This window comes from Erinaceus europaeus, chromosome 12, assembly GCF_950295315.1.
Source record: "Erinaceus europaeus chromosome 12, mEriEur2.1, whole genome shotgun sequence".
Taxonomy (NCBI): domain Eukaryota; kingdom Metazoa; phylum Chordata; class Mammalia; order Eulipotyphla; family Erinaceidae; genus Erinaceus; species Erinaceus europaeus.
Window position 1 is genome coordinate 85,303,082 of NC_080173.1, and position 27,053 is coordinate 85,330,134.

The window sequence follows — 27,053 nt, forward strand, 5'->3', positions numbered from 1 at the left end:
ACTTGATGTCAGTAATGGTTCATTTGTGCTGTGGCTAAGGCCTTCATGGTGGGAGTTTATCAAGTGGCAGAAGGAAAGCTGGGAACTGCTCGACATAGCAACCTCTGGGAAGTTTCAGTTAGGACTTAGAGGCAGGAAAATCTGACTCTCTAGAAGAACCAAAATGTGTTCTCCTAAAGAACCAGAGAATCAAATACTTGCCTTCTTGCTTTGTCTACCAGTAAGAAGTCCTATTTGCCCTCACAACTACATCTATGTCTTCTCGTCTTACTTTGGACACTGAAGTTCTAATTTCCTGTCATTGTGTGCAAAGCTGCTTCAATTCTGCCCTATACAGAAGGGACATAAAGAACTCCGATGAGTAAATATGTACACAGTGTTTCTTATCAGCAAATCTCTAGAGCCAGGTTCTAGCCAAAGCCCCATGAACATGAACAAAGGTAGTTTCTTCTCTACTTGACTTAAAAGATCATTGAGCTACCCAACTAAACCAAGATGGCCCCCAAGGAGTGCTCAGGCTTAAATTCACAGAGATTTACGCAAGTCAGTGACTTTGGACAGAGCATCCGGTCCTTCCAGCACGCATTCTACACGACTAACTCTGGAGTCTTGATCTTAAGTTCCCTCCAAGGCCCCTTGCAGGCCACTCTGTTCTCTCTCGGGGTGGGGTGAAGAAGCATCTGACTTCACCAGCCCCAGACCCATGTCCCACCCTGTCTCCCTCCTCAGTCCCATCCCAAATAACCAGGCCACACACCAGGTTTCAAGTATCTGTCTCTTCCTTTCACTCTCTCAAAAGAAAAAAATAAATAAATTGCAGAAGGCGGCAGCATTTCCAGTCTTCCCCTGGCTCCCTGACACCCGATCCCCAACCCCTGCCCCCCCACCCCCCTCCCACATTCCCCACTCCCTAGACCCATCCACCCTTTCCCCCAAAAAAAAGAAAGAAAGAAAAAAGGAAAAGAAAGAAAAAAAAATCCCAGAAAAAAAAAAAAGCCACGGTTAGACCTTCCACTCATGCAAACCAGCAAAGGAAAAAGGTGGGGAGCATGTAGAAGGCAGAGGGCCCACAGTGGAGCCCCCCACTTATTCCCCCCACCAAAAAAATACCACCTTTGAGAAGAAAAATATGGAAAAAAAATAAATAAGAAATCAAGGGACATGGGGAGTTTTGATGGGGGCAGGGGTGACCTCAGACCCTGCCTCAGGAGAGATCAGAGGCCTGTGGCCCTGCATCCCTGCAGTGGGGTGCTCCTTGAGGGGGGCCCTGACTTCTGGAGTGTGTGTGAGAGACACAGGGGAAGGCAGGTGGCCCCCAGTGGGTTTATGTGTGCATTGGGGGCGGGCAGAGTCTAGGGGTCCTAAGGAGCAAGGGCTCAGAACCAGGAGCCCGGCTCCACCCCAGACCCCAGAATCCTGGGGTTCAGGAGCCCAGTTCTGGGGTGCAGGGATACATGCAGAGGAGTGTCCCCCCTCCAACGGGCTGGATCCAGTTAGAAAGGAAATAAATAAGAAGGGGTGGGAGGGAGGCAGGAGGGGGGTGCAAAGGGCTTAGGCAATTGAGTCCAGACCAAGGGGCCCAGGCGATGGAGGCAGGGCGAGTCCAGGCCAAGCCAGGGCAGGAATCAGAGTCTCTCTCGGGCTGGGACCCATATGTAGGGGCCTGAGAGGTCCTCGATGACACGCTTCACCTTGTGGTAGATCTCCTCAAAGCTGTCGCCCTCCACGATGGCTGAGGGGAGGAGGTGGAACAGACGGTAAGGCTGTGTGTCTGGTCAGGGGGTGGCACCAGCCCTGAGGAAGGGACACTGCTTCATGATTCTCCAAATCATAAGCAGTGGGACATAGAGGATCTCTCTCTCTCTCTCTCTCTCTCTCTCTCTCTCTCTCTCTCTCCTTGTCTCTTTCATAGAAAGAGAGGCAGAAAGAGAAAAGAAATGGGGGCCAGGTGGTAGCACTCCCAGTTAAGTGCACAGAGTACTAAAGGACCCACACAAGGACCCAGGTTTGAGCCCTCGGCTCCCCACCTGCAAAGGGGGATGCTTCTCGAGTGACAAAGCAGGTCTGCAGATGTCTTTCTTTCCCTCACCCTCTCTATCTCCTCCTACCTCTCCCAATTTCTCTCTATCCTATCCAGTAAAATGGAAAAAAAAAAAATGGCCATCAGGGGCAGTAGATTCATAGTGCCAGCACTGAGCCCCAGTGATAACCCTAGAGGCAAAAAAAAGAGAGAGAGTGAAAGAGACCACAGCACTGAAGTTTCCGTCAGTGTGGCATGGGCTGGGCTCTAAGCTGAGTTGCACACATGGCAGAGCAGCGCACCATCCAAATGAGCTATTTCAATAGCCCGGGACCTCTCTTTCTGAGCCACCCTCCCAGTTGGGACGGCTTTTGGGGGGCAATTGGTATTGTAGGTGCTAGTTGCAACCTCACCTGAGAAGCACTCTGTAAATTCCTGCTCCAGCTTGGTGGCTCTGTCAAAGGCTTTGCGGGCTTGCTCCTCTGTGATCCGCTTATTGATTTCTCTGTAAAGAGTGAGAAAGACCCAGACCTGAGTGCAGGTCCCATGCTGTCTTCACCTTCTCCATCAAGGAGCATTAAGTTCGAACCCACAGTTTCTCATCTGTAGCACACAGCAAACAAGTAAACAAAAAACACAGTCCCCAATATCCTCCGGGGCCACAGATGCCCCCACCCCCACCCCAGTCAGGTACTGCCCCCTCAAGCAACCTCTCAAAAGGAGCACTCGCAGCTTTCAGCCCCAGTGAAGGGATCAGTCTCCCAGCTGTCCCAGGGGCACTGCTCACTCCAGCAGGTCTGTGCCCCAGCCTGAGAGTTGTAGTGTTATCTAGTCCAAGGACGGGCAGAGGAGAGGCCAGGCCAGGGATTCCCCACATCCTCTGGCCTCTAGATCTCCTGCAGATTCCCCTCAAGAACAGCAACTAGAACTGCTGTCCAGGGTTCCAAGGGGAGAGTTTGACACAGGGGCCTTCTAAGGTCACAGGCGTGGGGGTGCAGAGGGGAGGCCCCTGGGACCATACTCACAGCACATTCTCCAGGGAGCGGGGGCGAATGAAGATGGCGATAGGGTGCAGGTGGGCCGCCTGCAGCCGCCGCACAGCATTGGCTGAGACATCGAGGATGCAGTGCTTCCCCTGGGGGCAGGCAGGGTGGGCGGGGGGCAGCAGGTGGTGGGAAGGACAGACAGAGCAGGACAGGGCACAGTACGTGGGGAGGTGGGGAATAGGAAGATGACCAAAAAGGAAGTGACAAGGATATCACAGGACATACAGGACATACGGGCAGAGTGTGTGGAGGCAGGAAGGGGGCATGAACACAGTGAAAGACAGAGAGAAAAAGGAAAGGGGGAGATGGAGAGCAAGAGGGGGAAGGCAAGCACAGATGGAAAGGATGGAGGCAATGTAGGGGAGTAAGAAACAGGCCGGGAGGAGATCCAAAAGATAGGGGCAGAACAAGATGAGGGGAGGCAGAGCAAGTCGGGTGCAGGAGGCGGGAATAGAACAGGTGAGGCAAGAAAGCGAAAGAGAAGGAGCAAGGAAGTAGGATAGAGGGAGGAGGGAGGGGAGGACAGACAGAGGACAGACAGATGGAAGGAACAAGGAGAGACAGATGGGAGGGAAGCAAGGCAGATGGAGAAAGGAGCCATGGAGGGAGAGAGGGCAGGGTGAGGGGCAGCAGAGAAAAAGAGGCAACAGAGGGATGGAAGAGGGGAGTGGAGACCCCAGAAAGAGGAGATGGAAGATGATGGGGGGGGAGCCAGGTAAAAGGGAGGCAGAGAACACATTGGGGAAAGCCAGGCCACCAAAGACAAGATGACAGGGAAAGAGGAGAAATGGGGCGAGGAGGAGGGAGGGCGAGGAGAGAGAGGACAGATGGTGGTGTAAAGTTTGGGGTCAGGAAGCAGGGGAGGGCAGGAGGAGGAGGGGAGCGAGAGCGGACGATCAGAATCGCCCAAGAGGAGAAGGAGGTGGAGGAGCAAGTCGAGACCCAGCAGGGAAAGAGACAGAGAGAAAGAGAGTTAGAGAAAGCTGGAAGAAGGCAATGGGGTGGGGAGAGAGGAATAGGACGGGGGTGCCAGCCAGGTCCTACCTGCTCTGCCACCTCTCGCACGGACTGAACGCTGGTTCCATACAGGTGGCTGTTATACTGGCCGGCCTCAATGAACTTGTGCGCCTGAATGTCCTTCTCCATTTTCTCCCGAGACGACACAAAGTGATAATCCCGGCCATCTATCTCATATTCCCGCTTGGGCCGTGTGGTATCTGCCAGGAAGTCACCCCACCCCCCCCAGAGATCTAACCGCCATCCCTCTAGCTTAACATCTGCCCCCACACTCCTGAGATCTTAGAATTGTGTAAGCCAACGTTAAATCAGTAACAATTTAAGCGTTTTAATTAAAGAAGAAAAACCTGCCCACAAACCCCCACTGGACCTCCAGTGATGAGGGGGTGGGTGCTGGGGAGACCAAGACAGGAGGGGCAGAGCCAGCTCTGCAAGTACCCTTGAGTGCTCCAAGTCTCGGGCCTAGAATGGCTGAGAAGCACCCCTTCTGTGTTCTCCGGCTCCCCCATGCACACAGGAGGCTCTACTCATGCCCCCCTATGGGTAGGGCTCCTCAGCTCAACCCCAGCCCATCCCCACCTCCCACCTCCCACCTCCACCCCAGGCCCTGACACTCACGAGGAACACAGGATCCGAATTTGTCGGGGAACTCGGAGAGAAGATCATCATTGGCACGGTCCTTGGTGGGCCCAAGGATGATGATGGGGCGAGCATAGTGCACTGGGAAGAGAGAACCGGCTTAGCCTAGACAGAGAATAAAGCTGCAGAGCAGAAGGGGTGGGACAAAGGCAGGCTGGGGGCTCACCTTCCATTTGTGTCACTGTCTCGTAGCTCAGCACAGAGTCTTCTCGACCTAGTGGGAGGTAGGGCGAGGGTCTCTGAGACAGGAGACTCGAGGCCCCCAGTCACCTTCCTAAGGCTAGCAAGAGAAGCTCAGGGTCCCTCTCACCCTAGGTCATCCCAAACTGACCCTACTTACCCTGTGATCCAGAGCTGGAGCCCCAATCCTAGAAAGAAAAGAGCACGCCACATGATGGGCTAAGAGTGCAGCCCGGTGACACCCACTCCTCCACCCAGCTCACCTTTCCCCTTCCACTTACCTTGGCCTTTAACCTTGACCACTCCCGTCGCTCAACCCTATGAGGAACACAGAGAGGTGAGTGGGTAAGGGGTCCCCGGTGAGGGGCCCTACAGCAGTTGATGACCCCATCTCCCAAAAGACCTTGGGACCTTGTGCAACTAAGAGGGATGTGGACTCCAAAGGCTCATGGGAGTCATAGTTCCGAAGAAGGTCTAGCAGACAGGCCCCCAAATAGGCAGGAGACAGACTCAGCACCTACTGGCCACTACTCTGAGGGATAAAGCAGGAAGGGGGCAAGCGCCCTGCAGCCTCACCGTCGTTTACTGGGGATGAAGCCGATGTCATCGGTCTCACTGTCAGAGTGGACCCTCCGCGCCTGCCACCACTCCTCGTCACTGGCGTCGATCACATGCAGCACATCCCCAAATCGGAAGCTCAGCGCCTGGCTCAGGAAGCCACAGTCCTTAGTCTTGTCATAATCAAACAGAGCCCTGCATGGCAGGGGACACTGGTCAGAGCCTGGCTGAGTCCTTGAGAATGGATGCCCCAGCCAGCCTGAGGCCCAACCCAAAAGTGCTGGGTGAAGAGTCTACAGCAAAGCACAGGGGGTTCAGGGTTCACCCACAAGTGCTGTGAATTCTGAGGAAGCCAAAAACTCTGTGGAGATCAAGAGCCCTACTGTAACTCTCAACCACCGTAACTCCATTTTTGAGATTTTATTTATTTTAATTTAGTGGCTTGGGGGAGCCCATCTATGTATTAAGGTGGGTTTTTACATTTTGTTTTAATTATCTTTATTTATTAATTGGATAGAGACAGCCAGAAACTGAGAGAAAAGGGGGAGACAGAGAGACACCTGCTTCACCACTCACAAAGCTTTCCCCCTGCAGGTGGGGACAAGGGCTTGAGCCTGGGTCCTTGTACATTGTAACATGTGCACTCAACCAGGTGTGCCATCACCCGGCCACTTTTTGGTTTTTTTCTTCATTTTTTAAATACACATTTTTTTAAAGATTTTTTTCCTAAGATTTGTTTGTTAAGGAGCCATGTGGGGGCAGACCTGGATGAACTCACACGTTACCATGCACAAAGATCTGGGTTCAGGTCCCTGATCCCCACCTGCAAGGGGAGAACTTCACAAGCAGTGAAGCAGTGCTGCAGGTGTCTCTCTTTCTCCCTATTTTCCTTCCCTTCTCAATTTCTATCTTATCAAATAAAAAGGGGGGAGAGGGGAAATGACCACCAGGAATGGTGTATTCATTGTGCAGGAACAGAGTTCCACTAATAAAACTGGTGGCAAAACAAGTAAACAAATATATATATGCTACTAATTAGAGGAAAAACAAGAGCATCTCTCGCACATGTGATGTGGAGGGTTGAACTCAGACCTCATGCTTGAGAGTCCAATGCTTTACTCACTACACCTCTGGGCCAGTAAAGATTTTATTCATTGGTCAAGAAAATAACTCAGCCCATCAGAATACCAATTTGCATGCCTGAGGCCTCAGAGAACCGTATCTGAGTAGTGCGCTGGACCTTTCTCTCCCTCCTCTCTCCTATAATAAACAAATAAGGGGAGTTGGGCAGTAGCGCAGAGGGTTAAGCGCATGTGGCACAAAGCGCAAGGACCAGCTTAAGGATCCTGGTTCAAGCCCCCAGCTCCCCACCTGCATGGGAGTCCCTTCACAAGTGGTAAAGCAGGTCTGCAGGTGTCTGTCTTTCTCTCCCCTTCTCTGTCTTCCCCTCCTCTCTCCATTTCTCTCTGTCCTGTCCAACAACAATAATAACTACAACAATAAAACAAGGGCAACAAAATGGAATAAATAAATAAATAAATAAAATCTTGGAGCTGAGTGGTGGTGAACCTAGCTGAGCATACACATTATAGTACACAAGGATCCAGGTTCAAGTCCCCAGTCTCCACCTGCAGGGGAGAGCTTCATAAGCAGTGAACCAGTGCTGCAGGTCTCTTTCTCACTCCCTATCTCCACCTTCTCTCTCAATTTCTCTCTGTCTCTATCTAAACCAAATAAATAGAACATTTAAAAATAAATATTTTGAAAAAGAACAGAGAGGGAGGGAGGGAGAGAGAGAGAGAGATTAAGGTGACTCTGCTAAGTATCAAATTTCTGTTAGAGTCACAACCCCCTGGGATCAGGACAGAGATAAAGACTTCTGAGGGGCCAGGTGGTAGAGTGCACACGTGACCACGTTCAAGGACCTGGGTTCAAACCTCTGGTCCCCACCCACAGGGGGGAAACTTCAAGAGCTATGGACCTATGCTGCAGGTGTCTCCCTTCCTCTCTGTTTCTCATGATAGCTAGCTAGCTATCTCTATCTCTCTGTCTCTCACCCTCTATTAAAAAAAAAGCAGCTTCTGAGAGCACTCAATGGAGTAGTGCAGACACCAGGCTCCAGTGATACCTGGGGGGGGGGGGGGACTTTGGAAACAACAGACATAAAGAACAGAGCAGGGGAGGCAGGCGGTAGTGCAGCATGTTAAGCGCACATGGCACAAAGCACAAGGACCGGTGTAAGGATCCTGGTTTGAGCCCCTGGCTCCCCACCTGCAGGGGGGTCACTTCACTGGTGGTAAAGCAGGTCTGCAGGTGTCTATCTTTCTCTCCTCCCTCTCTGTCTTCCCCGCCTCTCTCCATTTCTTTCTGTCCTATCCAACAACAACAGCAATAACAAAGGCAACAGAAGGAAAAAAAAATAGCCTCCAGGAGCAGTGGATTCGAGGTGCAGGCACCGAGCCCCAGCAATAACCCTGGAGGCAAAAAAAAAAAAAAGTTTAATTTAAACAAAAAAAAAAGAGCAGTGAGTCTAGAAAGAAGGTAAGAGACTCCAGGGTCATCTGCTGTCAGCAGGACCCTAGCAGGGAGGGAAGGACTGAGTGTGGTTCTGATGTGAGCCAGATGTCCGGGTGGCTAGAGGTGCCAAACTGTGGGGCAGACAGGGAATCCTAGGGGCAGTGCCAGGCTCACCAGGGGCTAGATGGCAGTAGGGTTATTTGAGGCCAGATCAGTTTCATCAGTGTGGAACCATTTCAAAATGCTAACCTGTCAGGACTTGACTAGAGAACCAGAATCAAGTAAGGTTTAGGGAGAGAACAAGAACTAGCTTGGTGGTTTGGGGGTGGATCCCCCTCACTGAGGAGCCTGACCTGATGTAGAAACCCCTTTTGGGGTTGCTTCGCAGGGAGGCAGTTCCTGAGCCGAGGCTGCTATTCATGAGCTGTTCCCGAAGGTCGTGGATCTTGGCCTCAAAACGGCTATACTCTGGAAGAACAAGAAGATCCTTGCTCTGCCTCCATCCTGACACCCTCCCTCTAGCTGGGCTGAGGCCACATGTCAGGAACCTCCCAGCCCACAAAAGGGAGAGCTTCAGGCCTGGTACCTTCTGGTTTATACTGAGCAATGATCGTGACCGTCTGACCCGCATTCTTCAGGGCAATGGCAGCCTGCTCATGGCTGGCGTTGCGGAGGTCAACACCGTTGACCTGGAAAGAGAGGAGAGGAATTGCCATGGGAGATGAGAACCAGGTTCCAGACTACCCCCAGCCCAGCCTAAGAGATCTAAGCTCTGACCCACAAAGGGATGATACAAGCAGGGGTTGCCCTTCCCTCACCGAGAGGATCTGGTCCCCTTTCCGCAGCTCCCCACTGAGGTCTGCAGGGCCTCCGGCCAGGATAAAGGAGATGAAGATGCCTTCACCATCCTCGCCACCCACAATATTGAAGCCCAGGCCCGTGGAGCCCCTGTGGATCACAATCCTCCTCGGTTCTCGGGGAATGTCTTCCTCGCCCAGCAGGTCCTTGGCCACTGGGGAGTAGCGCCGAGGGGAAGTGGGAGTCATGGCTGTGGGGTAGTCAGTGCCCAGGTAGCTGCTGTGACTGATCTCGTTGTCCAGGTGCTGGGAGTAAGCTGAGGGCAAACACACAGGAAAAGATGAGACAGTCCTCATGGAGACAGCACCCACCCCCACTACCCCTGGATGTCCCTGGGATCCAGACTCAGTAACGGGACCGTCATCCTGCTGGACACTACTAGGGTGCAATGCTAAAGGGGACAGGGACCTCAAATGACAGCAATGTCAAGGGCCAGGAATTCATAGGTGACATGAGGGGTTGGTTTTCCTAGGGGATAAAAATCGAAGGCCAGAGCCGTAGGTATGGCAGGGAGGCCAAAGTCAAGCTCAGTATTCATACCTGGGCTGTGTCTCTCAAATCTCTCAAGTTGTAAAATTCATCTCTCTCTTTCTTTTCTTAATGCCATTCATTTGTCCAAACACAGGGTCATTTTCCACAGTGTTAGGGAAATTCTACTGTGTGGTATGTCTCCACCCTAGAGCTCAAACATACCACCGTAAACCAGAGCTGAACAGTACTCTGGTAAAAATAATAGTAAGTAGGGAGTTGGGCGGTAGCGCAGTGGGTTACCTGCACGTGGCACGAACCACAAGAACAGGCGTAAGGATCCCGGTTCGAGCCCCCAGCTCCCCACCTGCAGTGAAGCAGGTCTGCAGGTGTCTATCTTTCTTTCTCCCTCTTTGTCTTCCCCTCCTCTCTCCATTTCTCTCTGTCCTATCCAACAATGACAACAACAATAATAACTACAACAATAAAACAACAAGGGCAACAAAGGGAATAAATAAATAAAATAAATATTTTTAAAAAAAGATAAATACCCCATCTATCTTTGATGTAAGCATTTCAGTAGCTACTAAAGACCACTGGCTGGTTCTTATTTTTCAAGGGACTGTCAAAGAGTGATATGGTTTTTGTTTGTTTGGAGAAGCACCAATTAGTGGGAGCTGTTATATAAATTTTTTTCTGGTGGGGGGCCAGGAGGTGGTGCACCTGGTTAAGCGTACACATTACAGTGCACAAGGACCCAGGTTCAAGTTCCCGGTCTCCACCTGCAAGGGAAAAGCTTCATGAACGGTGAAGCAGGGCTGCAGGTGTCTGTCTCTTTCCCTCTCTATCTGTCTTCCCTCTCAATTTCTCTCTGTCTCTATCCATTTAAAAAAATTAGGGGGGAATCGGGTGGTAGCGTAGTGGGTTAAGGGCAGGCGGCACAAAGCACAAGGACCATTTTAAGGATCCCGGTTCCAGCCCCCAGCTCCCCACCTGCAGGGGAGTCGCTTCACAAGCAGTGAAGCAGGTCTGCAGGTGTCTATCTTTCTCTCCCCCTCTGTCTTCCCCTCCTCTCTCCATTTCTCTCTGTCCTTTCCAACAACGATGACAACAACAACAGCAATAATAACTACAACAATAAAAAACAACAAGTGCAACAAAAGGGAAAATAAATAAATAAATAGGGAGTTTGGTAGTAGCACAGCAGGCTAAGCGCAGGTGGAACAAAGCGCAAGGACCAGCGGAAGGGTCCCAGTTCAAGCCCCCAGCTCCCCACCTGCAGGAAAGTCGCTTCACAGACGGTGAAGCAGGTGTGCAGGTGTCTATCTTTCTCTCCCCCTCCCTGTCTTCCCCTCCTCTCTCCATTTCTCTCTGTCCTATCCCAACAACGATGACAACAACAGTAAGTACAACAATAAAAAGAAACAACAAGGGCAACAAAAGGGAATAAATAAATATTTTAAAAATATAAATAAATAAAAAAAACAAGGGCAACAAAAGGGAATAAATAAATATTAAAAACAAAACACTGGGAGGTGGACTGCGGGGTGGTGTACATGACTAAGCACACATACTACAATGCACAAGGACTTGGGTTCAAAGCTCTCAATTTCCAGCTGCAGGGAGAAACCTTTGCAAGTGGTGAATCAGTGTTGCAGCTGTCTTTCTTCCTCTCTATCTTCTCCTTGCTTCTCAATTTCTGTCTCTTATCAGACAAATAAATAAATATTTTAAATTTCTTTTCTTGGACATCCCAGGAGGTTGTACAGTGGTTAGGGCATTAGATTCACAGTCATGGGCTCCCTAGTTCAGTCCCTGGCATTGCATGTGGCAGTGACGGATGGTCTGGTTATCTTTCTTTCCCCTCTCTCTCATTAGTAAGTAAGTCAGTCATGACCTGGGAAGTAACACAGTGAGTAAGGTATGGGACTCTCGAGTGTGAGGTCCTGAGTTTGAGCCAGCATCTCCAGTGCCAAAGTTGCTCTCATTCTTTCTCCTTTTTCATTAATAAATAAATATTAAAATACTGGTAAATATCAACATTTAATAATCTTATTAACTAGTCATCGATATTTACATTGTTTAATAATTAAATTTAAATAGCTTAATATTTAAATAATAATAATAAATACATATTTAATATGTATTTAATAAATACATATTTATTTATTTAAATAAATACATATTTTAATAAATACATATGTTTAATAAATACATATTTTTAAAATAGCTTATTTGGATAGTGTGTTGCCATGTGTGCAACCCAGGTTTGAGCCTGGTTCCCACAGCATTGAAGGAAATTTCAGTGCTATGCTTCTTTCATTCTCTCTACCTCTAAAAAAAAAAAAAAAAAAAAAGGAAAGGAAAGGAGGTTGGTGTAGTGCACCAAAGTAAAAAACTCTGGGGGGGTGGGAGTGGGGAGAGTGCATGTCCTAGAAAAGGATGACAGAGGACCTCGTGGGGGTTGTATTGTTATGTGGAAAACTGAGAGATGTTATGCATGTACGAACAATTGTATTTACTGTCGACTGTAAAACATTAATCCCCCAATAAAGATATTAAAAAAAAAAACATGAAAGGAGAGAAGAGGAGAGGGGAGGGGATGGGAGGAGGAAGGAGGGAACTTGCTGATTATAAAGCACTTGCTTCACGTATAATAGGCTCTAGGTTCAATCACCAGCATCCTCCCACCCCCAATAAAAGAAAGAAATTTTCAGGGGATTAGAGCACATGATTTACCATGTGTGAGGACGCAAGTCCAAGACCCTGGCCACCATGTGGGAGTGCCATGCAAAAGGGAAGCCTCATAAACAGTAGAAGAGTGACATGGCATTTCTCCCTATCACCTGACTTCTCTCTAAAGGGGAGGAAAAGGGATATCTGCCAAGATCTGTGGAATCATACAGAAGCAAAACTCCCAGCAGGTAGATAGCATAATGGTTATGCAAAGAGACTTTCCTGCCTGAGGCTCCGAAGTCCCAGGTTCAATCCCCTGAACCACCATAAACCAGAGCTGAGTAGTGCTCTGGTAATATATATATACATATATATGTGCAAAACTCCATTAAAAAATAAAAACACTGGGGCGCTGGGCAGTGGCACAGCAGGTCAAGCACACATAACATGAAGCACAAGAACCAGCCTAAGGATCCCGGTTCGAGCCCCCAGTTTCCCACCTACAAGGGGGGTCACTTCACAGCCAGTAAAGCAGGTTTGCAGGTGTCTTTCTCTCCCCCTCTGTCTTCCCATCCTCTCTCCATTTCTCTCCGTCCTACCCAACAACAATAACAACAGTACTACTAATAACAATAATGGTAACAGCAATGATAAACAAGGGCAACAAAAGAGGAAAACGGCTTCCAGGAGCAGTGGATTCTCAGTGCAGCCAAGCCCCAGAGTGGGGAGTAATTTTCTCATATCAAACTGGTGATGCTGAAGTGCAGTTAATACAGGAAAGGAAACGTAAATGCCTGACTTTCCCTTTATTTACTTTTTTTTAAAGTTGTTTTTAATATTTATTTATTCCCTTTTGGTGTCCTTGTTGTAGTTATTATTGTTGTTATTGATGTTGTCGTTGTTGGATAGGACAAAGAGAAATGGAGAGAGGAGGGGAAGACAGAGAGGGGGAGAGAAAGACACCTGCAAACCGCTTGTGAAGTGACTCCCCTGCAGGTGGGGAGTGGGCAGCTCAAACTGGGATCCTTCTGCCGGTCCTTGCGCTTTGCGCAATATGCACTTAAGCCGCTGCGCTACCGCCCGACTCCCTACATTTTTTTTTAAGACAAAGGGCAGAGAGAGAATGAAAGAAACCACAGCACTGAAGCTCCCTTCAATGTGGTGAGGGGACCAGGTTCAAAACTGGATTTGCACATGGCAAAGTAGACATTATCCAAGTTTTCACCTGCAGACCTGCTTAGCAGCTTGTGAAACAGCCCTCCTACAGGTGAGGAGCCAGAGGCTCAAACCCAGATCCTTGTGAGGATGCTTGTGCTTAGTATTATGTGCGCTTAACCGGGTGCACCACCTCCAGGGCCCCTTAGCCAATTACTGGGGGGGGGGGGGATGCTGGGGCCTCATGCATGTCCAATATCCACTGTTCTGGGACCAATTTTTCATTCTTTTTATTTCAGAGACGCGAGAGTGAGAGTGAGAAAGAGAAGCCAGACAGAGAGGGGCCCTACAGCACAGAAGCGATTCACCATGCACAGAGCTCCCTCAGTGCTGCCCATGGCACTCTCGTGTGGCACTGGGGTTCAAACCCCAGCCTTGTACATGGGAAGATGGACGATCTACCAAGTGAGATATCTCCCAGCCTATCAATTATTCATAAGTATCATTATGATCTCATAGGTTTTTTTAAATATTTATTAATGAGAAATATAGGAGGAGAGAAAGAAAGAACCAGACATCACTTTGGTACATGTGCGACCGGGGATTGAACTCAGCACCTCATGCCTGAGAGTCTAGTGCGTTAGCCACTGCGCCACCTCCTGGACCATGATCTCATAGGTTTTAACATATCTAGTGAGTTTAATGAAGTGGACAGGAAGGAGACTAAACTAGCTGTGTCTTCAACATGACACTACTCATCCCAGCTATCTTCCTCTGGTACATGTGCTGCTGGGGATTGAACTCAAGATCTCATGCTTATAAATCTAATGCTTTATCCACTGTGCTACCTCCCAGACCACCTTCACTTTGGAATGCAAAGGTTTTACAAGGTCATGTTCTACCTTTGCCCAAGGTTTGAAATCAGTGATTTCTCCAAGGAGCCAATGTTCCTTTACTGGCAGCTTAGATTACTCGCACTATGTGGTTTTAATATGGTTTTACAGGCAGAGTAGAGAGCACAATGGTTATGCAAAAGGACTTTCAAGCCTAAAGTCCCAGATTCAATTCCCAGCACCACCATAAGCCAGAGCTAAATAGTGCTCTGGTCTGTCTCTATCTCCTTCCCCCTCTCCCCACATAAATATAATAAAATAAATATTTTTAAAAATAAAAAATTACCAAGAAGGGGGGAGGGAGCCAGATGGTGGTGGCACACTGATAGAGTAGCAGGTTACAGTGCCCCCGGCCCTGCTCATAAAAGCTTCACATGTGAAGCAGTGCTGCAGGTGTCTCTCTCTCTCTTCTCTATATCCTCCTCCACTCTCAATTTCTCTGTCTTCTAAATAAATAAAATAAAATATTAAAATATTTACAATATAATTTCATATTTCTTTTCTTTTCTTAATGTACTTATTTTTTTATTTTTTTTATTGGGGAATTAATGTTTTACATTCAACAGTAAGTACAATAGTTTGTACATGCATAACATTCCCCAGTTTCCCATATAACAATACAGCCCCCACTAGGTCCTCTGAATAATTTCATATTTCATATCAATAGGAGTAGACATGCCCTATTCGTCACCTCAAAAAAAAAAAAAAAAAAAAAGCCTGATCCTGGGACAGAGGGCAGAGGACCTAGTGGGAGTTGTATGGTTGTGTGGAAAACTGAGAAATGTTATGCATGTACAAACTATTGTATTTACTGTCGACTACAGAACATTTATCCCCCAATAAAGAAATTTTTTAAAAAATGACTGAGCTATTTTCTTCCAATGTATTTTCCCAATTTAACTTTTTTTAAAATTATTTTTTATTAATTTTATTTTTGAGAGAGATGCAGAGAGTGAGAGAAATACACACAGAGAGAGAAATACCAGAGCACTGCTCAGCTCTGGCTTATGGTGGTGCGGGGGATTGAACCTGGGACTCAGAAGCCTCAGGCATAAGTCTGTTTGCATAACCATTATGCTGTCTCCCCCGCCCCTTTAACTTTTTTTTTAAAGAATTTATTTATTTATGAGAAATATAGGAGAAGAGAGAGAGGGGGCCAGGTGGTGGCGCACCAGTTTGAATGCACATGCTACAGTGCACAAGGACCCAGGTTCGAGTCCCCTGTCCGCACCTGCAGGGGGAAAGCTTTGCTAGTGGTGAAGCAGGGCTGCAGGTGTCTCTCTGTCTCTCCCTCTCTATTATCCCCTCCCCTCTTGATTTCTGGCTGTCTCTATCCAATAAATAAATAAATAAAGATAATTTTTTAAAAAAGGAGAAGAGAGAAAGAACCAGACATCACTCTGGCACATGTGCTGCCAGGGATTGAACTCGGGACCTCATGCCTGAGAATCCAATACTTTATCCACTGCGCCACCTCCCAGACCACTTTTTTGTTTGTTTAGAAAGTAAGATTATCTCAGCTGGAGACAGCACAATGGTTATGCAACAGACCTTCATCCCAGGTTCTTTCTATCCCCAGCACCACCATAAGCCAGATCTGAGCAATCTTTCTCTCTGTATCTTTCTTTGTATTTCTCTCTCGTTAAAATTAAATAAAAATATCTTTAAAAGAAAAATTTACTAATCATTGTTACTATTTTTAACCAGCACATTGCTCAGCTCTGCCTTGTGGTGACTGACAGGTCTTTTGCCTAACCATATGCTATTTCCCTGACACTCCAGATGAACTTTATAATCAGCCTGCCAAGTTCTGAGAGGAAACAAAATTATATTAAGGAGCCAAGTGGTGGTTCACCCAATAGAATGCACACACTACCATGTCTGAGGACCTAGATTCAAGCTCCTACAAGTGGTGGGGCAGTGCTGTCAGTACCTCTGTCTCTCCCTCTTATCTCTCCCTGTTCCTCACCTCGTATCAAAGCAGTACACATAGGAACCAGGCGGTAGCACACCTGGTTGAACACACCCATTACCATGTGCAAGGACCTAGGTTCAAGCTCCCACTCCCTACATATGGGGGGAATGCCTCACAAGCTGTGAAGCAGGTCTGCAAGTGTCTTTTTCCCTCTCTACCTTCCCCTCCCCTCTCAATTTCTCTCTGTCCTATCAAATAAAACAAACAATGGGGGGTGGCCACTATGAATTCGTAGTGACAGCACCCAGCTCCAGCAATAATGCTGGTGGCACTTAAAACACATACACACACACACACACACACACACACACACACACGGGGAGTAGGACGGTAGCGCAGTGGGTTACGCACACGTGGAACAAAGCGCAAGGACCAGAGTAAGGACCCTGGTTCGAGCCCCTGGCTTCCTACCTGCAGAGGAGTCACTTCACAGGTAGTGAAGCAGGTCTGCTGGTATCTGTCTTTCTCTCCTCCTCTCTATCTTCCCCTCCTCTCTCCATTTCTCTCTGTCCTATCCAACAATGATGACATCAATAACAACAATAATAACTACAACAATTAAAAAAAAGGGCAACAAAAGGGAAAAATAAATAAATATAAAAAATTAAAACACACACATGTTTCTAAGTTGTTAAAGTCAGAGAGAATTAAGTGGAGGACACAGGATCTTCCACTCAATTTCTTATTTTATTTTATTTATGTATTTATGGGCAGAGACAGAAAGAAATTGAAAGAGGAGTGGTCCAGGAGGTGGCGAAGCGGCTAAGGCACTAGACTCTCAAGCATGAGGTCCTGAGTTCAATCCCCGGCAACACATGTACCAGAGCAATGTCTGGATCTTTCTCTCCTATCTTTCTCATTAATAAATAAATAAAATATTAAAAAAAAAAGAAATTGAAAGAGGAGAGATAGACGGGTAGATAGATAGATAGACAGACAGATAGATAAAGGAGAAACTGCAGCCCTGCTTCACCACTTCTGCAGGTGGGAACCAGGGGCTTGAACCCAGGTCCTTGTGCACTGTAATGTGTGTGCATTTAACCAGGTGCACCATTGCCTGGCCCCCACTCAATTTCTTTAAAAAAAAAAAAAATCACATAACGAACGGGTGAAGGTAGGTAGCATAATGGTTATGCAAACAAACTGCCATGCCTGAGGCTCTGAAGTCCCAGGTTCAATTCCCTGCACCATCATAAGCCAGAGCTGACCAGTGCTCTGGTAAAAAAAAAAAAAAAAAAAAGGAATCACATAACATTTAAAGATTATCCAGGGGGTCATGCGGTAGCGCAGCAGGTTAAGCACACGTGGTGCAAGAACCAGTGTAAGGATCCCGGTTCAAGCCCCCTGCTCCCCACCTGCAGGAGGGTCGCTTCACAAGTGGTGAAACAGGTCTGCAGGTGTCTATCTTTCTCTCCCCTGTCTCCCCTCCTCTCTGGATTTCTTTCTGTCCTATCCAACAACAACATCAATGGCAACAATAATAATGACAGCACATCGCATGCACCAGAGTGGTACTCTGGTTTTTTCTCTTGTACTCCCCTTCCTGTTTCATTAATAAATAAATCTTTTAAAAATTCTAAGAAAATTTAGAAATGTTTACAGTGTATACGAAAGAATAATAAAATTCTACAGGCTGAGGATACAGCAAAAATATTGTGCAAAAAGACTTTCATGCCTGAACCACAAAAGATTTTATTAATGAAATAGGAAGAGCAGAAAGGAGAGCTGGAGCATCACACTGGCACGTGTCATGCTAGAGACCAAATTCAGGACCTTGTCGTTGGATTTTCATTCCATCCATTATGCCAGCCCCCCCCATAACTTTTCATTATTATCATTACCATTATCATTATTATTGCCTCTAGGATTATTGTTGGGACTCGCTGCCTGCACCAAGAATCCACTGCTCCCGGAGGCCATTTTTTTTTCCTATTTTGTTTCCTGTGTTGTTGCCCTTATTGTTGTCATTATTGCTATTGTTGTCATTGATGTTGTCATTGTTGGATAGGACAGAAAGAAATCAAGAGAGGAAGGGAGACAGAGAGGGGGAAAGAAAGATAGACCCCTGCAGACCTGCTTCACCACTTATGAGGTGACCCCCTGCAGGTGGGGAACCGGGGGCTCAAATCCAGATCTTTACGCTGGTCCTACATGCTCTTAACCTGCTATGCTACCACCTGACCCCCAAGAGCCCAGCTTTTGATCCACTGTACCGCTTCCCAGGCCACTCTAAGAAGTTTTCTAAATTTTTATTTATCTATTATTAGGTAGAGACAGAGAAATTGAGAGGGTTAGGGGAGATAGAGAGGTCCTTGCAGCCCTGCTTCACCACTTGTGAAGCTTCCCCCCTGCAGGTGGGGACCAGGAAGCTGAACATGCATCCTTGCACACCATAATGTGAGTGCTTAACCAGGTGCACACTGCCTGGCCCCTTCTGGAAATGATGATGATAATGATGATAATGATGATGATGATGATGATGATGATGCCCCAGGGTTATCTCTGGAGCTCGGTGCCGGCACTATGAATCCACTGCTCCTGGCAGCCATTTTTTCCATTTTATTGGGTAAGAGTGAGAGAAACTGAGAGGGGAGGAGGAGATAGAGAGAGAGAGAGAGAGAAAGACACCTGCAGACCTGCTTTACCATTTGTGAAGCGACTCCCCTACAGGTGAGGAGCCAGGGCTCGAACCCACATCTTGAACAGGTCCTTGCACTTAGTACTATGTGCACTTAACCGAGTGTGCCACCACCCAGCCCATACTTTTATTTATTTTTTTGTTTATTTGGTACTGAGTTTCAAACTCAAGAGACTCACACATGAAAGCACGTGCATTTCCAGGGGCTACATCCCTGTTTATCTTCTTTTTTTAAAGTAACTTCTATTTATTCTGCTTGTTTTATTATATTACCTGAAATCTTTTAAGCAGTGATTCCAAGTAGGGTAATTTTTCCCTCTCAGGGGACATCATGGCAATATCTAAAGATATTTTAGGCTGTTGTGACTGGTGGAGAGGAAAATTATTATCATTTGACAGAGGCCAGGAATATTTTACAATTTCCTACAATGCACAGAACATCCTCCACCGCAAAGAATTCTCAAATCTAAAAATGTCAGTAGTGTGAACTGAAAAACTGTTACAAAGCAACATAGAATAACTGCAGCTAGGGCCAGCAAGGCAGCTCACCTGGATAAACACCTGCTTTGTCATAACCTCGACCCACACGCACTGAAGAGAGCTTTGGTGTGGTAGTGTCTTTCCTTCTCTATCTCTGTTTTGTTGTTGTTGTTGTTTAGGATTTTATTTTATTTATTCATGAGAAAGACAGGAGAGAGAAAGAGAACCTGACATCATCCTGGTTCATATGCTGTTGGGGATTGAACTCAGGACCTCATGCTTGACAGTCCAATGCTTTATCCACTATATGCTCAGAATGCTCTCTTTCTCTCTCCCTCCCCTGCCTCTCTCCCTCTATCCGTCCCTCCCTCTGCCCCTCTTTCTCCCCATATATATATATATACATATCTGAAAATGTTGGCCCAGAGAGACAAAGCACCAGTGACAACAACAACAACAAAAATTAATAACAATAGAAAGAATGGGGGTGGGATGGGACACAGTTTTTTGGTGGTGGGAATGGTGTCAATGTACACTCCTATTAATTTGTAGTCATATAAATCACTATTTAATTAATATGAGAGGGGAAAAACTGATTGTATGCCTCAAACTTTTTTTTTTCCTCCAGGGTTATTGCTGGGCTCGGTGCCTGCACCATGAATCCACCGCTCCTGGAGGCCATTTTTCTCCCCTTTTGTTGCCCTTGTTGTTGTAGCCTCGTTGTGGTTATTATTATTACCATCATTGATGTTGTTCGTTGTTGGATAGGACAGAGAGAAATGGAGAGAGGAGGGAAGACAGAGAGGGGGGAAGAAAGATAGACACCTGGGAGTCGGGCTGTAGCGCAGAGGGTTAAGCACATGTGGCAGAGAGTGCAAGGACCCGCATAAGGATCCCGGTTCGAACCCCGGCTCCCCACCTGCAGGGGAGTCGCTTCACAGGCGGTGAAGCAGGTCTGCAGGTGTCTACCTTTCTCTCCTCCTCTCTGTCTTCCCCTCCTCTCTCCATTTCTCTCTGTCCTATCCAACAACGACAACAACAATAAGGGCAACAAAAGGGAATAAGTAAATAAAATAAATATTAAAAAAAAAAAGAAAGATAGACACCTGCAGATCTGCTTCACTACCTGTGAAGCGACTCCCCTGCAGGTGGGTAACCGGGGGCTCGAACCAGGATCCTTACGCCAGTCCTTGCACTCTGTGCCACATGTGCTTAACCCACCGTGCCACTGCCCGATCCCCCACCTCAAACTTTTTAAAGCACAGACTGAGTCTTTTTAATACATAGGCTGAGTCTTTGATATACTGACTCTCTCAAAAGCCTAGACCACGGAGAACAGAAGCAACTGGTGGCACAGCTACATACAAATAATGTCAAAGTACATAAATTATGGTGATGTTGGGTATTATACAGCAAACCCTAACAAAGGGATTTTTCAAAGTTAACCCAATTACCAAATAATGTGATTATAGCAATAACTAGCTATTGTGTTCTTGAACCCCAAGTCAACAGGAATCTCACATTTCCACTATAGAGCCTATATTTCCCCCAGTCCTAGAACCTTAGGGTGGGGTGCACTTTCCTGCATGCTTCTCTCAATTCATATCAAATAATATTGCATCCACCGATCACAACCTAATCAACGCAACGAGTACCACCTCAGCATGCTTCACTTTAGACTGTGTCCAGAGACTTCAGGTGTGGAATGACAACCCTTCTGCTTCATTACTTGGGTGAGACCTTTCCTTTCATAGTATTCTCTAATTCCATTCCAGGTGGTTCATTTCCTAACAAAGTCCAAAAACCTAGATATAGGTTAGGTCTCGTAAGATAGAGCATATGTTCACACCTATCCATAAACTAGGGCAAAATATATACCTGAAAGCAAAAGTACACTATAGTCTGCAGTGAGTACCCCCAGCACTTCGCCTGCACTATTCTAGCCTTTAGGTCCATGATTGTTCAACAATTTGTTTGGCTTTGTATGTTAACTCTCTTTTCAGCCACCAGGTTCCAGATGCCAGCATGATGCCAACCAGACTTCCCTGGACAGACGACCCCACCAATATGTCCTGGAGCTCTGCTTCCCCAGAGCCCCACCCTTCTAGGGAAAGAGAGAGACAGGCTGGGAGTATGGATCAACCTGTCAATGCCCATGTTCAGCGGGGAAGCAATTACAGAAGCCAGACCTTCCACCTTCTGCATCCCACAATGACCTTGGGTCCATACTCCCAGAGGATTAAAGAATAGGAAAGCTCTCAGGGGAGGGGATAGGATACGGAGATCTGGTGGTGGGAATTGTGTGGTGCTGTACCCCTCTTATCCTATGGTTTTGTTAATGTCTCCTTTTTAAAATAAATTTTAAAAAATAATAGAATGATAATGGTAAGAGGCATTCTCGTCTAGGCCCTAACTTAATGAACACACTATTACATCTTTATCATTATGAGATGTTTGTTATTAATTTCTGGTAACTGCTCTTAATCACATTAAGGAAAATACCACTGCTTTTTTTTTTTTTTTTTGTAAATCTTTTAATCTTTCCACATCCTCTCCAAACATTTTGTCTGTTTCTTAATTTTACTCATCCTGATATGTATGAAGTGGTTTAGTTCTAGTCTCCCTGATGGGTAACAATGTTATGTATCTTTTTATGTACTTATTGGCCACTTTTATATCTACTTTGATTAACACAAATGTCTGTTAAGTCCTTCGCTCCTTCTTCATGTACTGTCCTTACCATGTTGTGAGAGTTCTTTGTGTATTCTAGATATAAATTATTTGTTAAATATAACATTTGCAAATAGTTTCTCCCATTCTGTGGGTTGTCTTTTTTCACTTTCTTAAAAAAAAAAAAAAAAGGTTTATTTCATGAGGGAAAATACCACTGCTTTTAGCTTAATAAATTTTCACTGAAAACAGATGTTGAATTTTATCGTATGTCCTTCCCTGAAATGATCTTACTTCTGCCCTTAACTTTTAATGCAATAATTATACATATTCAACAGCTCCAGCTCTGGAGTATTCAGTCACCTTTCAGTTTTCTGAAACAAATTACAACAATCTTATGCCTTTAACAAACTATTAAGTTTGGTTTGCTACTATGTTGTTATAAAGTATCTTATTAATTAAAAAGAAATTGTGTTTTCCTATACTCAGAAAGTGTAAAAAAAAAAAAAGTATCAATTATCTGCTCCTTAAGAATTTTATAGGGGGAGTTGAGCAGTAGTGCAGCGGGTTAAGCGCACATGGTGCAAAGTGAAAAGACCGGCATAAGGATCCTGGTTTGAGCCCCCAGCGCCCCATCTGCAGGGAGTTCAGTTCACAGGCAGTGAAGCAAGTCTGCAGGTGTCTACCTTTCTCTCCCCGTCTGTCTTCCCCTCCTCTCTCCATTTACCTCTGTTCTATCCAACAACGACACCAATAACAACAATAAAACAAGGGCAACAAAAGGGAATAAATATTAAAAAAAGGAATTTAATAGGAAAAAGAAATAATTTTATAGGAGCAGACTGGTAGCTGGGACGATGGATAAAGCTTCATACCGTCAGCATGAGGTCTTCAGTTCAGTCCCCAGCAACACATGCACTAGAGCTCCGGTTCTCTTCCTCTCTCCCTTCCTACCTCTCCTATTAATAAATAAATAAGTATGCAAAAACAAACAAATTATTTTCTAGAGACTAGTGGTGGCGTACTGAGCAGAAAGAGTACATGTCACCACAGTCAAGGACCAGGGTCATGCCCAACTCCCCTTAGGGGAGAAGCTTCAAGAGCAGTGGAGAAGTGCTGCGCCGCAAGTGTGCTACTTCTCTCCCTCTTTATTGATCTCTGTCTCTATATTAGAAAAGAAAGAAAAATGAAAAAAAAAAAAAAGGCCACTAGGAGCAGTGGAGTTTTTGTGCAGCCCCAACAATAATGTTGATGACAAAAAAAACAAATGGCCAAGAAGATGGCACAGTGGATTAAATTTTGGACACTGGGGGTAGGGCAGTAACACACCAGGTTAAGTGCACACAGCACAAAGCGCAAGGCCCGATACAAGGATTCCAGTTCAAGCCCCCAGCTCCCTACCTCCAGGGGGTCACTTCACAAGCGGTGAAGCAGGTGTCTACCTTTCTCTCTCCCTCTCCTCGCTCAACTTCTCTCTGTCCTATCCAATAAAATAGAAAAAATGGCGTCCAGGAGCAGTAGAGTCATAGTGCTGGCACCAAGCCCCAGCAATAACCCTATAGGCAAAAAAAAAAAAAAAGCTTTGGACCCTCAAGCACGAGGTCCCAAGCCTGACCTCCAGCATCATATCCTCCCTATTATTAGTAGTAAATAAGCAGATCTGTAGTCGGGCAATTGCACAACCAGTTGTGAACACATTACCAAGTGTGAGGACTGGGGTTCCAGTCCCTAGTCCCCACCTGCAGGGAAGAAGTTTCACAGTGGTGAAGCACAGCTACTCATGTCTCTTTCTCTCTCCTTCTCTATCTCCTACTCCCTTCTAAATTTCAGTCCTATCAAATAAATTTTTGTAAAGGAAAAAATGGCCACTAGGAGCAACGGATTCACAGTGCAGGCACCTAGCCCCAGAGATAACCTTAGTGGCAATAAAGTAAACAAATAAATACCTTTTAAAACTAAAAAAAGGGAGGGTCTGAGAAAAAAAGGTTTGAGTCATAAAACCAAGTGGGCCCAGGAAGTGGCACAGTGGATAAAGTATTGAACCCTCGAGCAGAAGGTCTTGAATTTTATTCCTAGCATCACATATGCCAGAGTGATGCTTTGGCTCTCTCTCCCATTAATTAATCAATGAATTTTTAAAATATATGTATATATAAAACCAGGGTCAGGTTTTAAGCACACAGTACAAGGCGCAAGGACCCAGGTTCAGTCCCGATCACCACTTGCAGGGAGAAAGCTTTGTGAATAATGAAGCAGTGCTGCAGGTCTCTCCCTCCCTCTCCCTCTCTCTTTTTAATATTTTATTTATTTATTCATGAAGAAGATAGAAAAAAGAGAGAAGACTCTAACATCACTCTGGTACATGTGCTGCCGGGAATTGAACTAGGGACCTCATGCTTGAGAGTCCAGTGCCTTATCCACTTTGCCACCTCCCGGACCACTCTGTCTCCCTCTCTATCACCTCCTTCCCTCTACATTTCTGGTTGTCTCTAACCAGTAAGTAAATGATTTTAAAAAAAAAAGAAAAGAAAAGAATCTTTAATATATATATAACCAAGTGGGCCTTGTGTCTTCTGGGGGAAATATGGCTGACAATCTGTTCTAGTTCTTCTGTGATGACCAATTCTCCATTTCTTCTCCAACCACAGGCTAGCAATGGTTATGGCTATTTCATGTGAAACATCAAAGAGAATACTCAGTGGGGGCCCAGGGAGGTGGAGCAGTGAACAAGGTGCCGGGCTGGGAAATATGGGGTCCTGAGTTCAACCCCCAAATCCCCACCATCCAATGTGTCAGAGTGATGTTCTAGTTGTGTCTCTCCCTCTCTATCTTGTGTTGCTAAATAAATAATGTCTTATAAAAGAGGAGGAAGAGGAATGGTCACTTGGAGTGTCTCAGGGATAATTAGGCTGGGTCATGAGGGGCTCTGGGGTTTGGTGGGCTCTCACAGGTTGTGATGTCCGGGGGAGCATAGCTGTCACTCAGGTAGGCATTGCTGGGCTTGGCCACCTTTAGGTAAACAACGTCATATGTGTTCTTCAGGGCTGCCACAGCATCTTCATGCATGACGTCCTCCAGCCCCACACTGTTGACCTGGGGTCAAAGAAAGCAGACCTTAGACAAGAGTCAGAAACAGCCCTGAAACAGATATGCTAGGCCTGAGGTCACAAAGAAGCCTGAGCTGCCCAGGGTCAGTAGGTGAGACTCCACTGGGAGCTAGAAAAGTGATTAGGGCTGGAAGGTAGAGTGTCCTCACCGCCAGGATCTTGTCTCCAATCTGCAACCTCCCATCCTTGTGGGCCGCACCCCCTTCAATAATCTTCGTTACATAAATACTGTTATCACCAGGGATGTGCTGATTCCCAACGCCCCCTGCAATGCTGAAGCCAAGACCTAGAAGGAGGAGAAGGAAGAGGTGACTCCCCAGGGGCCTGGGAAACAGGCAGGCCTGGGGACAGAGGACAGAGCACAGGGGTGAACATCTAGTGGTGACTGACTACCTTTAGGGCCCTTGATGAGTTTGATCTCCATGAGCTTCTCAGCAGGGGGCTTCCTGCGCATGACGTACAGGCGGACAATGGAGCCTGCTTCTTTGAGGGCCTCCACTGCAGCTGAGTGGGTCACCTCCCTCACATCCACTTCATTGACAAACAAGATGCTATCGTTGACCCTGAGGGAAACAAGGTGGGCCTGAGCCAGGAGTTTTCACTGCTCCGGCCCTCCTTTTCAAGGGAACCAGCATCCTAACCCCTGTCCCCTCTCCCCACCTGAGGCGGCCATCCTGGGCCGCAGCCCCACCAGGAATGATCTTGGTGATGAAAATAGATGGGTCGTCACCGATGTGTGGATTGTCAGTGCCACCTGCGATGCTGAAGCCCAGACCTGAGTTACCCTGGGCAGAAGAAGGGGAAGAGGGTCAGCTCCCTTCAATGCCCACTTCTGGGTAGCACAAGGAGGGAGGGAAATGGGTTAGGAGCTACAGCCAAAGCAAGAATGAACAGGATTAGAGGCTGGCCATTTAGAAAACACAGGGACACGCACACACGGGGGCCAAGGGGACCTCAGACAAAGGAGCCTGCTCACCCTTTCCAACGTGATCTCCTCGTATTCCATTTCCCCCTCTGTTCCATTCACCTGCAACTCCAGCACAGGCCAAAAACACAACAACAGTGAGACAGCCATTCCTGCCTGAGACCCTACCCTGCCCTGCTACAGGAACCCAGACCCTCCCTCTTTCCCTCCTTCCTTTTGCACCAGCCCCCAAATCTAAACAACTCACATATCCTGGGGCTTCTAGGGTGTCTGTGTTGACAATCACAGGGGGAGAATTGGCCTGTGAAGGAGAAAAAGAGAGAGAGAAACAGACAAAAAGCAACTTGAGCCTTGGCTCAAGAGGGAGTTAGTTCATAACTAAGGGTTCCACTGATGGGGCAATCCTTTCAGCCTCTCCACAGAGTCTATTCTGCCACCCCTGGTGCCACACAAGGACCCAACCCCAATCCAGATCACAAACACAGCATGCACACGTGCCTGGCCTTAATCCCGCCCAGTCCAGGCCCCCTGACTGTGGAAGGAGGTGTATAAGAAGTGAGAAGGGAGAGACAGCCAGACGGGGAGATGGCAGATGGTAAGAAGGGAGGGGCACACTGGGTGGGGGGTGGTGAAAGGGAGCCTCTCACCGGATGTAACACCACAGGGAGTTACATTCTTAAGTGCTACACATATACACCCCAGAGCTTATATCCAATGAGGTCTGGCCGCCTTCCTGCTCCTGACTGCCCACAAACACCCAGGTACAGGTATAACGCTGCCCCCTGATCTGCCCCTCACCTGACTAACATTGCCCTACACCCTGCACCTCCGGAATCCAGGGTTCCCCTCAGCTACCGGCTCCTCCTTCCCTCTCGCCCACCCACCATCCAATCCACCCCTTCCTCTAGGGACCCTGTTGCCTAGCAACGGTATCTAAGCCCAGCCAAGGCCTGGGGAGACCCACCTCCTGGAAGCCTGTCGTCAGGACAACGAGGGTGGGAGGGGGAGAAGGGGAAGTGAGAAGGTGTGGCTGAGGAGCAGGAGCTAGCAGACTCTTAATGGCAGAAGCATTAGCTAGCCCGGCCTCTCTGGCCAGAGCCCTGCCCTCCATGAGCCCCGAGGTCTCCTGGAGGGGTGTGGGCTGGAGGGGTGTGGGAGCAATGCATCCTGAATAACCTATCTCTGTTCCCCCATGCAACACACCCCTCACCCCACACAGTGGAAAGGATGT

General features: G+C 47.1%; 1 protein-coding gene and 1 long non-coding RNA gene across 10 annotated transcripts in view; one reads left to right on the top strand and one right to left on the bottom strand.

Annotated features, from left to right (window-relative positions):
- Positions 1–27,053, top strand: part of LOC132542047 (uncharacterized) — a 111,537-nt gene that overhangs the window by 11,715 nt on the left and 72,769 nt on the right. The gene's annotated exons all lie outside the window — the stretch shown is intronic.
- Positions 698–27,053, bottom strand: part of DLG4 (discs large MAGUK scaffold protein 4) — a 42,493-nt gene continuing 16,137 nt past the window's right edge. For 5 of the 9 annotated variants that reach the window (XM_060204270.1, XM_060204273.1, XM_060204271.1 and 2 more), the window contains 18 exons: positions 26,069–26,123; positions 25,874–25,932; positions 25,558–25,682; positions 25,291–25,460; positions 25,047–25,183; positions 24,739–24,883; positions 8,796–9,091; positions 8,564–8,666; positions 8,331–8,445; positions 5,479–5,655; positions 5,184–5,220; positions 5,063–5,090; positions 4,889–4,936; positions 4,702–4,803; positions 4,111–4,283; positions 3,046–3,155; positions 2,434–2,525; positions 698–1,732 (listed from right to left, as the gene is read on the bottom strand). In XM_060204270.1, the coding sequence (XP_060060253.1) occupies positions 1,626–1,732; positions 2,434–2,525; positions 3,046–3,155; positions 4,111–4,283; positions 4,702–4,803; positions 4,889–4,936; positions 5,063–5,090; positions 5,184–5,220; positions 5,479–5,655; positions 8,331–8,445; positions 8,564–8,666; positions 8,796–9,091; positions 24,739–24,883; positions 25,047–25,183; positions 25,291–25,460; positions 25,558–25,682; positions 25,874–25,932; positions 26,069–26,123 (2,079 nt within the window). In that variant the 3' untranslated portion in view covers positions 698–1,625. The remainder of the gene's footprint in view (positions 1,733–2,433; positions 2,526–3,045; positions 3,156–4,110; positions 4,284–4,701; positions 4,804–4,888; positions 4,937–5,062; positions 5,091–5,183; positions 5,221–5,478; positions 5,656–8,330; positions 8,446–8,563; positions 8,667–8,795; positions 9,092–24,738; positions 24,884–25,046; positions 25,184–25,290; positions 25,461–25,557; positions 25,683–25,873; positions 25,933–26,068; positions 26,124–27,053) is intronic. The other 4 variants (XM_016188065.2, XM_060204272.1, XM_060204269.1 and 1 more) reach the window with 2 other exon arrangements.